We start from the raw sequence: 14,993 nt of genomic DNA, 5'->3' as shown, positions 1-14,993 counted from the left end.
TTCTTGCATCTGTACTATCAACCACTATTCTCAACCACTTCTAGGTTCACTGTGTTATTCAGTCCCTCAATTATTCTCTAACTTTCTTTCAGTTGACATTTACATCCCTAGACTATCCTTTACTGTCACATTCCCACTCATAAACCAGTTGTTACTCATTATAATGTGTTACCATCAACTCTATACATTTCCACACTTTTACAGTAAAGCTAATTAAAACTTCTAAGCCTTTCTTAGCCCTCCTGTTATCTCCTTTAAGAATCCACCACCTACCACCAGGTCTTGAAGATGTTTCCCTATACTTTCTTCTAGAAACTTTATGGTTCTTGCTTTTATATTTAGGTCTTTGATCCATTTTGAGTTAATTCTTGTATAAGGTATGAGATAAGGGTCCTCTTTCTTTCTTTTGGCTATGGATATCCAGTTCTCCCATCCCCATTTGTTGAACAGCCTATTCTGCCCCACCTGGGTGGGTCTGACAGGCTTTTCAAAAAAACACTTGACCATAGACATAATGGCCTGTTTCTGAACCATCAGTTCGGTTCTGTTGGTCGATGTATCTATCTTTATGCCACTACCATGCTGTTTTTAACACCATAGCTAGGTAATATGATTTCAAGTCCAGAAGTGAGAGTCCTCCAACTTTCCTTTTCCTTTTTAAGATGTTTTTGACTATTTGGGACCCTTTACCGTTCCAAATAAATTTGATCATTGTGTTTTCCATTTGCTTAAAAATTGCTGGTGGAATTTTTATAGGAATGCATTGAATCTGTATATCAATTTGAGTAGGATTGACATCTTAATGGTATTTAGTCTTCCAATCCCGGAGCATGGAATATTCTTCCAATTATTTAGGTCTTTCTTTATTTCTTTTAACCATGAGTTATAGTTTTCTGAATACAAGTGCTTTATATCCTTGGTTAATTCCTAAATATTTGACTCTTCTAGTCAGTATTGTAAATGGATTTTTTTTCCTTTACTTCCTCCTCAGATTGTGCATTACTAGTGTCTTTTAAAGTCTCTTTCATCTGATACAAGTATTGCTACTCCAACTTTTTTCTTTGGTTACTGCATACATGGAATATCTTTCTCCAGCCTTTCACTTTCAATCTCTTGGTATCCTTTAGTCTAAGGTGAGTCTCTTGCAGATAGCATATAGATGGCTCATATCTTCTCATAAAGTAGGTGCATGAACATCATTTTTGATCATTTTAAGTGCATTATCTTAGTTGAGTAAAATATATTCTGTGTCATTTCTCCTTTTAGATTTCCTCATACAGTCATTTTCAATGTGGGGAGTAGACTTAAGTTAAGATTTATTTTTCATTATTTTATTTGAACCCTAGTTTCTAATATTCTTTCTTTCAAGTAAAGCTCATCTCCTTGATACTTTCAGTTAAGAGATGAATTGGATCTTTTCAGTCTGAACATCTATTTGGATTCTCTGAAAGGAAAGTAGTAATCCTGTCGAAATCCTTTACAGTTTTGGCCATGTGGTTTTGCTCTTTAAACAGTCCTGTGATTAGCTTCCTGGTTTTACCATTTTATTATGATTTTGATTCTATTCTTATTTGACCATCATAGACAAGACAACATTCTTTTTTATTTTATTTTCCTTAAGTTTTCCAATATCTTTGGTGCCAGCAAGTTGAAAAGTCCCTTTAACTATAAAATAGTATTTGATGAGTATTGGAGTAAGGGAGAGAGGTTTATTTTCGAGTGTATAAGGAGGACTCCTTGAGAGAGGTCGTTAGAAAAAGTATTCCTCCTGTCTTCAAAGAAAAAGTGGAGTAATCATTTCTGGAAGTGGATTCAGAAGCACAAGCCAAACAAGAATCTAAGGTCATATTATAGTTTGGGAAATTTCCTAGGAGTTTTTAAAGCAGGAGATGTAATCTGTTTTCATAGTGAGATTATTTGCTTCACACATGCCACAACCCTGTCAATGTTTGCTGATCGGGAATCTCGCTTATGGAAAGCTTCACAATTGTTTCAAGTTATAGTGATCTCCATTTCTTATGGTTCTAACTTTTATTTGCTCAATCCCATTTAACTCAGAAAAGAGGAAAACCATCATGATGGGGAAAGATGGTGTAGAATTTCAGAAGTTAGGATAGTAGGAAACATTCTAGCTAGGGTTTTCTCCCTAACACCAAAAATAATACAATAGGTTTGATTTATACTGGGAGGTAAGGAAAACTGTATCGTAAAAACTTCTAAAATCTTTTATACATTTCTTTCACAGTCTGACTGCCCATACTCAGAAAAAGTTCCAAGTATTAAAATTCCAATGGACATCATGGAACAGCAACCTTTCCTAAGTGATAGCAAACCTTCTGACAGTGAGTAGAACTAACCTCTTGCATGCCTGCTTGACTATAATTCACACTTGAAGATAAAGCCTTTAGAACGATCATCTACATCAACTTTCCCTGTATTTTCTCTTTTTTTCTTTGTGGAGACTGAGATTAATTATTATCTAAATTTGTTTTTACATTCCCTGAGCTTCACTCTTAACTTCTTCCTTTCATCTATAACCTTTTAAGTGTTGGTTGGTAATCTCCCTGACCCAAGTAATCACCAGTTTCTTTTATTTGCTAAATTTATAACCATGTTTTTAATTGATTTTTCTTTCTTCCACTGATATTTAGGATTGTAGCTTATAGTACTACTTCACTGTCTGTTACTGTTTGTCTTCCTTAGGTTTCAGCCAATGACCAAATCAACTCAAAAGAGAAATTGCATCATGAGTTTCTCAATGATTAATGAATCAATTATTAACATTAGGAATTTGAAATAATTGTTATTTTCAGTTAAATTGGCAATCATGAAATTAGCACAACTTTTTAGGTATAACATAAGATATGTACATTTTCTTTTTAATTTTTTCATTGCCTTCTGCTATTTCAAAATCACCTTTTATAACTGGACTGGTATTTCTGGGATAATATATTGGTGGCTAAGTTGTAATGGTTTGTGACATGTCATCTTTCTTTTGTAATTGAGTATTAGACCACTTTAAAAGGGGGAAAAAACCTCTTTAGTAACATTATTAAATATCTTAAGCAATTCCAGTAGCAAGGAGCTATTGCTTCCAAACTACTTTTCACTTTGAGTTCTCATTTAAAGAAAATATATTATTTTAGATGGTAGTGGCGTTTATATAACATACACCCAGGTATACTTTAAATTATGCTGACCTTTTGTGGAAAAAAAGGACAGTCAAGGCATTTTTATTTCTATTTGACAGTGCCACTTCAACTTCAATAAGAACATACAAGGAAATTTTAAAATTAATGACAACTGATAGGAAATGGGTGTATTAATTATCTATTTCTGTGTAACAAATTGCCACAAAACTTAGAAGCTTAAAGCAACAAACAAATATTTTTCTCAGTTCCTGAAGTTCAGAAGTTTAGGGACACCTGAGCTTGGTGGTTCTGGCTAAGAGTTTCTCTTGAGGTTGTAATCAAGCTGTGTGCTGGGGCTGCAGTCTCTGAAGACTTGAGTGGAACAGGAGAATTTGCCTCCAAGCCTACTCACAAGGCTTTTGGCAAGCAGCTTCTGTCCCTTGTGACATGGGTGTCTCCATAGGCTTTTCATGACATGGCTTCCCCCAGAGCAAGTGATCAGGGACAGAGAGTAAGCAAGACAAAGCTGCAATATTTTATAACCTTATCTCTGAAGAGGCATACCATCAATTCTGCCACAATGTATTGGTCACACGGACCAACTATGATACAATGTGGGTGGAAATTACCAAGGATACAAACATTAGGAAGCAGGGATCATTGGGAGAGATCATGGAAGCTGGTTACCACACTGAGTTTAAAGAACAAAGCCTTAAAGCATTCTCTCTTTGCAGTCCAATTTAAAGACTAATTTCTGCTCATTCCTATAAATGGGATTTGATTAAGAAGATTATCTATTTGAATTCAAGCCCAAAAACCATGATCTGGCTTTATTTTGCATCTCTAGAACACTATGGTGAATAGAGACTGTGAAAGGAACACAGCCTGTATGTCTTCAGTTGGCATCATAACTTAGTAGAGCCCTTCTAAGGGTGATTTAAAAGCTGCCTACAAAAGACCACCAGTAGCCAGAATTTGAGACTCCTGGAGAAAGTTTATGGCAGATTGCTTATTTAGTGCTAGTTTTCTTCATCCTCTCAGAAATCCATTTAAAGGATAAATTGAAAGTTGATTTGGTATTTATTAGAAATTTACTTAGGTAAAATCAACTTGATCATTCTGACAGCTTTTCTAATGTCATGTTGATCTTTTATTATAATCCATGGAAGAATAAAATTGATAGAAATAGAGTTCCTCAAAATCTTTTGATTTTCCTCTTATCATGAAAACCAGCAAGGTAAAATGGTGAATGCTGAAGATGGAAGTAAAAACAAGGGCAAGCCTTGGACATTAAAATTGATGCTAGCACCCTCTAAAAATGATGCCCCTCTTTCTGCTCTTAGTGGAACGAACAACATTAGCCTATCCCAGAAAACCCAGAGTGGAAGAATCAAAGTGACCTTAACTTTTTATCACCACTTAGCCGATTAGCTTTATATAGCTTTATATAGTTAAATTGTCTAAATTTATTACTCTCCCGACTTGTGAAAGAAGCATCAATGGGGTGGACAGACTGGTTTTTGTGAAGATTTTTATTTTTACTTTTATTATATATATTGCCAAAAGACCTACTATTTATGATTTTTTAAACATTTTTTCCCCAGGAGAAAGATCATCAACATTCCTTGAACGCCACACATCATGCTGATAAAATTCCTTTCCTTCAGTCACTTGGTATACCAAGGTAAAGGACAGCCCATATTTTATGTTTTTCAATGAGATGATTGCCGCAAATAAATGTATTCAAGGGTGGATTACTGTCAGAATGCCTTGTTCTCCTTCCTCTCGCCAATTTATCTTAAATAAATGACCAACTCCCAAACTTCACCCCAGCTTTTACTGGCAGAATGTATTCTTAGAGACCTATGTATTCTTAGAAATAATGGAACCTTTCAGTACCACTAATTTAAAGTCCAGGATCAACATTAGCTCTTATAATTTCAGTATCATTTCTGATTTAATGGGTAATTGGTGTTTCCTGGCAGCTCTCCTGAAGTAATTTCCTTCCCTCTTAACAAGTCTCTGAGATTTCAGGTCCTACCTGATTATCTAAATGTTTTCTTCATTTTAGTTTTTTTGCTCTTTAATCACTCACAGTATAATGTACTTGATACATGTCCCTTCTTAGGTTGGTGTTGCTTTTTCAATATAAATATTCTAATAACATTTTTACTTAAATTTTTTCACTCTATTGCTATCTTCATTGCATTTAAAAATTTCAGTTGTGTTTTTTTAATAAAGGGGGAAATATATAGAGAGAGAATAAAAAATGACATGTTTGGCTCTATACCATGTATAAATAATTAATGGATGATAAAGGAAATCTGATGTACTTACTATTTCCTTTCTTTTTTCTTTTTCCCTAGTCCTCCTAGAACTCCAGTAAAAGTTGTGCCTCAAATTAGAATAGAACTTGAGCCTGAAGACAATGATTATTTCTGGAGGAGCAAGGGAACAGAAACTACATTATAACCTGTGTGTCTTTCTTAAAACTGAGTTTTGTTGTTCATGTTCTTGTTTTCGTCTGATTATTTGTTTATTTTATAATTTGTGTTTTGTTTTGTTTGTTTTTGGTCACTGGCCAAATAATATAGCACTCTCTTTGCTTCTCTCTTGCATAGGTAAAATCAATACAATAGTGTACCATACCTTAAAAATAACATCTGTAGAATCTCCCTTTTTTCTTATACTTTCAGATGTGTCCTATGACAATCATATTCATCTGTCTCAAGACACACACAGACCCTATCCTTTTCCTTTCTTAAGCAGAGGGCAAAGGTATTAAGGATTTTATAGCACCTTTTATTAAAATATTGAAGGGACTTAGAAATTTAGCTTTGGAGCTGTGCTTACTGGCTTGTCTCTCTGTCTGGTAGAACAAACCCTGACCTCCAGACAGATTTCCTTCTTGTTTAAAGAGCTCTCCAGGACTGGAAAAAGTGCTGCTATTCTAACTTGCTCTTGCTTGAAAGCCCAAATCTTAGTTATTAAAAGAAAAAACACTAAAGGTACTTTACTTCCTGTAGAGAAACTATTGCCATCATTGTAGCAACTGCTGGAATGTCCCTTTTTCCTATGCAACTTTTTTTAACCCTTTAATGAACTTCTCTGTTGAGTACATTGAAGAATATTTTTCTTCCTAGATTTTGTTGTTTAAATTATGGGGCCTAACCTGCAACTTATTTTTTGTCAATTTTTTAAACTTTTTTTTAATTACTGTAAAGAAAATGAATTTTTTTCCTGCAGCAGGAAACATAGTTTTGAGTAGTTCTACCTCTTATTTGTAGCTGCCAGGCTTTCTGTAAAAATTATATTGTATATAATGTGATTTTTACACACACACACAAATACACAATCTCTAGGGTAAGCCAGAGACCTAGATCAAATTAAAAACACCATGTTTCTAAGCATCTATTTTTCCCTTTCTGTAAAAGAAATATAATTTTCTATGAAGGTGATTGGGGGAAAAGGAAGTAACTCCTATGTAATGGGCATAATTGATACTCTCAAAATAGTAGTATCCCTGCACAGATGCTGATTGTATTACTATGTCAATGTCCTCTGCAGTATTGTTAGACATTTTTTCATTTTGAAGTATTTGTGTGTTTGCGTGTGTACTCTGTGTGTGGCTGGTGCACAAATGTGCAAAGTTAGAGAAAGAGTGAAGGTAGGTGAAGGAAATTGTTGTTGAGCCCCTTGTGTCAGTTTTCATAAAACCCAACCACATATGAAAATATCCGTATATCCAGGGATCCAAGAGATTTACCATTATGCAAATGAGAGTAAATGTATTTTATTGATTATCAGTCACCATCACTGATAAAATGACCCATATTTACAATATAAAATCCAAAGGAATATTAATAGACAATCTACACATCTTCAAAGTGTGTACGGGAATACAGATAGATCTGCAGTATAGGTGTATACACTTTAGCAATACTCACACTTTTTTTTAGGATGTAAAGGCAGTTCTTTGAGATTGGGACATTTAAGATATTTATATGTATATATGTTTGTATGTGTATGTTTCAAAGTACCATATGGAAAATTAGATCTATATTAACCAAATTTAGCATGGTATTTAAATGTAATGTTTTTAATAGGCTGCATTATATACTGTGAATGTGTATTGAAAACAACAATTTAAGTGTTGAATCCATAATTTTGGATTCATATAATACATTTGTAATATATCCTAACTATAACAAGTTGTTGGAAGAATACTAGAAGCAGAATGAAACCACTTATTTTGGTTTCATAACATATATATTGACTCCCACTCATTCTTATATTAATTGTGATTCTGTCCTCTTGAAATCTTGATTACAAAATTTTTATTCTCTTGAATTAGCTATTACTTTTATAGTATCCAATAATCTTAAAACTTTTAGTTTTATATAAATTAAAGATTAATGACCTGCAAATTTTTTCATTAAAATTATAGTAGGGAATAACAAGTTATTGTGTTAAAATCACACATGCCAAATTTTGGTATCACATTTTTATAGTTATCCTTAAAACCATTATTCTGTCTTATCTAGTTTTCTATTGCCTTCAAATAAAACTATATAAGACTTTCCCTTTTTCTTTATTGATAGAAACATTGGTAAAAATGGTTAAACAGTCAAGCATAATACATTCAGCCTAACTTATGATCTTGTTAAAGACACTTTTATTTACCTTCATAAAAACTCTAGGTATAATAATATTTTTGCTAATCATAGCAGAAGGATTCATGCCCCAATCTGTATCTTTCAAAGAACTGAAGCAAATTAACTCATAATTTCAGCTTGGCATAGATCTAAAAGCTATCGGTGCTTCCACTGATTACCTATATTCTGTGATAGAAGGTTGATATTCATGATGTGACCACAGAATAATATCTTACCTTTGCTGAAAGGAAGAGTGAATATAAAACCTTTTCAATATTCTGAGACCTAGGGAAGTTTTTTAAAAATCATTACTTTCAGAGAAACAGAAGTGTACCAAACTCATGCAGAGCCACCAGATTATCTGTCTAAGAACTAGCCAGATTTCTGCATGTCTTATTTCTTTGTAAGCAGGACCTGCATAATAGAACAGTAAATTTTTCACAAAGTATTTCTCCTTGGTGAGAAGGCAGAGCAAAACGATTCAAGTTGCTAAAAGCAAGACTAAGTATACACTCCACATTGTTCACCAGGGACTACATGGCAAAGGATCACAAATGTCTCTGGCTTGGCATTTGAAAGAAAATCTCTTAGAGACACTCTTTTCCATGGTAAAAGTCATTGTTCTCTACTATGGGAAAAAACTAGTATTTGTGTGCCATAGGCAGTTGTGCTCTTGCTTCTTTTTCCTATCACAGTCGGAGGAAAAAGACTTATGATTGAAGTAAGAAATAGGAAAACAAAAAGCCTTCCTCTCCAACCCCCTACCTCCAAGACTAGGGGGAAAACAATTGTCTGCTGTTGGTAATTCAGTTTGTGTATATTTTATGCACGTGCACCAACATACACAGAGTAAATCTTTTATTAGCTCTATACTGATGTTTAATATAGAGAATGATTGTCTTCCGAATTTTTTTTAACTGTGTTAAAGTACTTGAAATGTATTGACTGCTGAATTATATCTTTGAAAAACAAAACCATTTGAGTTGTATTACAGAGGTTATTTTTCAGGAATGGGACAAAGCTTTCTTCAATTCTTTTCATGCCACTTACTGATTTTAGTGCAGGAACCTGAGATTTTCTAATTTGTATTCCATCATAGTTAGCATCAGCTCCTGACATCATGAACATGGGCCTAGTGACACCAAGTGGCTAAGTACAATCAAATGATCAAATGATATTTTACAGCACTTGACTATTTGATGGGTCTTGGGAGTTTTCAGATTTCATTGAGCTTCATTATAACCTGAAATTTAAAACATTTTGTAATATATGCTTACCAGTCAAGTTGTGTTTTGATCAGAAATTTGAATAGATCCTATTTTGGGCTCATTTCTTTGTGCTCTATGGGTACATAAAAAAATTCAAATTCTGTTTCACAGACAAATATTGCAAAGAGATTTCAACTCAGGGCTAAAGTCATCCAGTGAATCTTTTGGAGCTAAAAGTAACTTTGTCCCAGTCCTACAATGTGAAGAGTGAATAGTTGCCTCTTTTTAGCCATTTTCATGGCAGGTACATATCCGTACACATTACTTTTCAGAATCAATACGCACTTTCAGATATTCTTATTTTTATTCTATTAAGTCTTTATTAATTTGGGAGAAATGATGCATCTTTTTATTTTAAACGAAGTAGATCAACATGGTGGGACAAAATGATAAAGAACAGAAAACATTTCAATATATTACTAATAATTTTTTCCAATATAAAACCTAAAATTCCTATAACATTATAGTATTTTACAGTTTTATGAAGCTTTCTATTGTGACTTTTATGGAATTAAGAAATGAAGAAGATGAGATATTTTAGCATTTATATTTTTCAAAATTAAATGTATACTTAAAATAAAGTAACTTTATGGAATTATGAGTGTCAAGTGTATCTTTTCAACTCTTCAAATAATTTAGTGACTCTTCCGTTACTCCTTGAATGCTGCAGGGAATAGCAAGTTGAGTGAGTTGGAGCCACTGTCCTTAGATTGCTTATAGGAGGACAAAATAAGTGTATAAATTATATAAAATAAGAAATTATAGGAATTATTATCCTAAATATGAACAAAGAGTATCATGCAAGGGTCAAAGCAAGAAAAAGAGCAATGGGAATATGGTTGCATTGAGAATGTAGTATTGTCATTGTCCTTTCATAAAGTTCATGAAATATACACATCTGGAATGATGTATATAAACATAAGCACTTATGAAAAACAGTTGCTTAAATAAACAAAACACCCCAATGGGATGACACAGAACACACATGACATACCTTTCCTCTAGGCCTATTCAAACTTCGATGTAACCTTTGAAATTCTCTAGGTACCTTGAGTTCAGCCTGAGTTATAATCACAGTAAGGAAGCAAACAATAGAAGGGATTAGAAAGATCCATTGGAAGCAGTAAAAAGTAACACTGGTGGAAATAAAGGCAATGGGATGGGGACATCAGCTAAAACAATCTTAACCTGGAAACTTAATATAGAATCGATAGCTCTGAACATCTCTCTATCGCTGATGGTGGTGGTAATGGGGGGTTGGGTGGAGGTTGGATTTTATCTGAGCTGAGCAAGAAATTAAGATCAAAGTATATCTAGTATAATCCACAAAGGAAATGTGCAGTTCAACAACTCTTCATATATGCTACTTCACACATCTGAGAACTAGGAGGTAAACTACAAAAGCTTCTGAGCTACCAAACTTTATCTCTCAAGATCTAGGCATAGCAACTCGAGTACTTTTGGGAAGAGAGCATAATCCCCACTCAATCTACTTTTACTAATAAATGCTAACAAATTTAATCATCTGTGAACTTCTCAGAACATAAGAGATGAAATAAAACAGAAAATTATTGAGAAGAAACTAGATTAACAAGTATTATTAACTAAGTCCTGGCAGGAGGAGAGAAGATATAAAAAAACCTTTGAAGAAATCCTGTAGTGTCAATGAGAAAGAATGAGATTAAGAGAAAATATATATCCTATGAAGTAACTTCAAATATTCTAATTTGTTCTATATTTTGAGAAAACATTGCTTATGCAAAATTAGAGCAGGGTGATTTTAAAAAGAATAATCAAGGAATGAGAACACTTAAAATTGAAAATATGATTCCATTTTTTAAATCAAAGAATAATTGAAAGATAAAGTTTAAGAAATATCCCAAAATTTAGAATCAAAAGGAAAGAGAAAAAGTGTGTAAATATATAATATCAGTCTAGGAGATCAATTCTCAACTCATAGAGTTTCCTTAAGAGATGGCAGGAAAGATATTTTCTAAAAAATAATAAAATTTCTCAGAGATGAAGGGAAATACAGCTATTTAGATACAAATCTGAGATCCCAAAAAAATAAATGAAAAAATACACACATTGTGGAATTACAGACTATCAAAAATTAAAATTTTGGACATTAGGAATTTTTTAAAAATATCCTAAAATTGTCCAGAAAAAGAGAAAACCTAAGAAAAATGAAAACCAGGGTGGTGACAGGCTTTTCAACAACAAAATTGAATGGTGGAAGATATTAGCACAATGTCTTAAAAATTCTGAGGGAAATTATTTTTAAACCTAAGTTTCTAGAGCCACTAACCTATCAATCAAATGTTTGATGGGATAAAATACTTAGAGATACTCAAATATCAAACAGTTTATTTTCTTCTCATCTGTTCTTAGGAAATTATTCAAGAATCTACTTCACTATGAGGGATATAACTAAGACATAAAGAGTCAAGATCACAGAAAACAACTGGTTCAACCTTACAGAACATAAAGTACTGGAATAATAGCTGTACGTCAGGCTTAGAGAACAATCTAAAGTAAGAAGGCAGAGGGCTTAATAAGGAACATAGTAAAAAGGAAGAGGATATAGGTAAAATACTCCATGAAATTGATAAAATGATTGGGAGCTTGGAAAGTTTGAACATATGATAAACTGGGGAAAAAAAAAACTAATTAGAGAATTTAGTAAAAACACAAAGTCGAACAAGAAAGTCACAGTCCAAATTAAGAAAGCAGTCTAAATTAGAATACAAGCTAATAGTTTTGAAGGAAAAGAATGTACTAGATTCCAAGAATAAGTAAGAATCTGGAATATATTGGACATAAAATGAAGAAGGCCTATGTTTATTTTCTCAAAAAGTAAGCAAACCAATCAGAAACTCCAGGAAATACAAAAATAAATTCTGTATAAGAACTACATACTCCAAATATGGAATAAATTTAAATTTTGAGCTATAGATGGGGTGTGAGTAAACTTGACAGGTGTAATTACCTTGGATATAAATTTATAGCCCACTGTTTGGTTTTATACTAGAATGTTAGCCATAATAACAGAAAGAACTGAATGCAAATATTACTACCCTTGACAATGTAAAAGACAAATGGCAAAATGTTGGGAAGTATTAATAGAAGTGGTTTGGGGGGGGGGAGTGATTTGGTATATGGGAACACCAAATGGATGGATTTGGAAAAAAATGTTCCAATAATCAACTTTTTCTGGCTTTTGTTTAGTGTGTAGATGTTGTCAACACTCCCATCTCTGTGATTCTCTTGGTTTTGTTTTAGTTCACAAAATGGCTGTTAGATGTTCAGTCATTACATCCCTGTTCAAAACAGTAAGAAAAGGGTAGACAGCCAAAGGGCTTTCTCTCAGCTAGGCAGTGTCTTTATATTTGGAAATGAAAGCTCCACCTACCAGACTTATGTTTCATTGGGCAGATCTGAATCACACTCAGAGCAATCACTGACTAATGGGAATGAGATTATGATTTTCTGGGCTGAGCTGGAGTTGGGGTTTGTACTGCCTGACCTCAAGGTATGTCAGTCCACTACTTGAACAAACTGGCGTTGGCATGATGGGGTGAAGGGAATAGATGTTAAAAGGTGAAATAGGACAGTAATACGTTCTGGTTTGAAAACAAGCACTCTCCAATATTTTAATGTTGTCTTCCTTTAACCTGACCTTGAATTTCAAGCTGACCTGGTAAAAATTTAGCTCAGTCAGAATATATCAAACCTTAAGATTTAGTGATAGAATTGTCAAGTGGATGCAGCCGTTGAGGCTTCAATTATTGATTAGATTTCTCAACTGGCAAGAGACAACTGCTGACTTCGGGCAGAACTATAAGTAACTATGAATTAGTGGATTAATGACTATACAAAAGCTATTTTTAATGGATCAGCTTTTTGATGGGTGAGACTGTGATTAGATGCTATGATTGGAAAAGTGCTGAGTATATTTTTAGATGCCCTGACACATATCCTCATACTAAATATGCAATTTAATACAAAATTTATCATTTTATATAATGTTTTCAGAGTATCTGGCAAGATAACACCTTCCTTATGATTGTGAGTTAGCTTTAACATTTTAGTTTCCTTAATCATTTATCATCTGAGATGGGTCTTTCATTAATATGATACAATATGATGCTGTTGTATTGTTTATAAATCTCTGTGATGATAATCCAGGCAGACTACCTTTTCTTGGAATACAATGCTTAAGAAATCAAACATTTTGAAGACTTGGAACAGTTAAGTATGTGGCTAATATGGAAGGGAGTAGAGCACAGTGGTTAAGCACAGAGACTTTGGAGTCAGCCTCAAAACCCTGCCATGTAAATCCTTCTGAGTCTCAGTTTCCTCTTTACATATATGGATAGTAAGCATAGATGAGCCAGTATGCGCACTCGGGCGCCTAGGCCCATCCTCTTAACCGCTGTGCTATACTGCATATTATTTCAATGCATTACAGTAGTATGTTTTGAAAAGGAAGAATGTTTTTGCTTAAAGTACATTCTGGAAAACAGATTTTTTTCAGAAATTCTGCCTCCCCCCCACTTGTGCAGATTAGTAAGGTTTTATTTTTATTGCTATTGTCATTGTTTCTTCTCTGAATAACTGTTCTGACATTTTTCAGTTCTGTCATATCCTGGGTCCCACTACAATGACAAGCCAATATACCACCTGTATAGCTGTCTGAGATGACAAATATATATTTTCAGTTGTAGTTTAGAAACCAATAAGTGGAATAACTAGCTCTACAGTAGAGGCTTCTTCAAATCCTCAGGTACTCAAACCCTTTAGGTTTCTGTGACATCATAAGAGTAACTTCAGTTTTCCAGTTCAAAAAAGCACAGCTATTATCCTGATGGTTCTTCTAATCTCTTAAAGTAGGATTTTCATGATCTCTTGGGCAATTCCCTAGCCCAAATGGAAACCTGCTGAGCTAAGCTTCCATAGGTCTAATCTCTACATAATGATAATAATTTCAGTGATGTCATGAGTATATGAGAAAACAAACCCTACTCCAGCAACACTATATTTTAGTGCTTATAACACAAAAGAAGACTCAGGTTCTCATCAAAAGCTGAAGCTTCTGTTTCATGGAGGTTCTAATGTGTTAGATGAAACACAGCCTTCATATAAATGCCAGAGGGTCAAGGGCATCACTCAAGAGGTCAAAATACTCAGTAAATCTCCCAAAGGGAAGAAAACCTGTAGCAGTCAGTTTAGGCAAAATTATCTTGCAGTAACAAAAAGTTCCAAAAGCTCATAGGCTTATAAAAATAAAGGCTTATTTCTGATTTATGCAACAAGTCCATTACAGGTCGGCTGAAGCTCTGCTGTGTGTCAGCTTTGTTCCAAGATCCACGTTGATGGAGTACTTCCATTTAGATGTAGGTGAATTCATGTCAGAGGGAAAATAGAAAAAAGAGAACCACTAATGACTATTAAAGCTTCTGCTATCATTGTCTGAAGCAAGGCGTATGATCAAGCCTGTGATCAATGAGGAAATGTGTAATTGTTCCTCAGGGAAAGACAGCAAATGAAGAATAATTGAAAATACAATCTATCACAGTCCCAAATTTCATTCGCAAATATTTACTTCCCTCTCTCCTGCATGCAAAGTATACTTATTTTCCTCTCCAGAGGAGAAAAATCTGAAAGTCTAGGAATGGTATCAGGATGAAAGTAGACGATCTTGTGATAGTCTCTCCTACATTAGGTCTGATTGTGGTTTCTCTTGACCAAGACATCTATGGACAAAAAATGTGAGTAACCTGCACTTCACATGCCCAAAATTCAATGACAGAAAAAAAAGGAATAATTGGAACAAATGTTTCTTTTCAGAAAAGGGGATAGCCAGAGAGGTGCAAAGAAATTCTAAAATCACATTAGGTAGATGTTACAAGATCCAACTACCCTGAAGTCAGGGTATA

The 14,993-nt window shown here is 33.9% G+C and overlaps 1 protein-coding gene across 10 annotated transcripts in view; it reads left to right on the top strand.

Moving 5' to 3' along the window:
* The window catches only part of SLC4A4 (solute carrier family 4 member 4), a 445,649-nt gene extending 436,000 nt beyond the window's left edge, over positions 1-9,649 (top strand). For all 10 annotated transcript variants that reach the window (XM_058297298.2, XM_071216116.1, XM_071216109.1 and 7 more), the window contains 3 exons: positions 2,246-2,342; positions 4,736-4,815; positions 5,498-9,649. In XM_058297298.2, the coding sequence (XP_058153281.1) occupies positions 2,246-2,342; positions 4,736-4,779 (141 nt within the window). In that variant the 3' untranslated portion in view covers positions 4,780-4,815; positions 5,498-9,649. The remainder of the gene's footprint in view (positions 1-2,245; positions 2,343-4,735; positions 4,816-5,497) is intronic.
* Positions 9,650-14,993: the final 5,344 nt, after the last annotated feature.

This window comes from Dasypus novemcinctus, chromosome 1 (genome assembly GCF_030445035.2).
Source record: "Dasypus novemcinctus isolate mDasNov1 chromosome 1, mDasNov1.1.hap2, whole genome shotgun sequence".
In the NCBI taxonomy this organism is placed as follows: Eukaryota; Metazoa; Chordata; class Mammalia; order Cingulata; family Dasypodidae; genus Dasypus; species Dasypus novemcinctus.
This window is presented reverse-complemented; position numbering and strand designations above follow the sequence as displayed.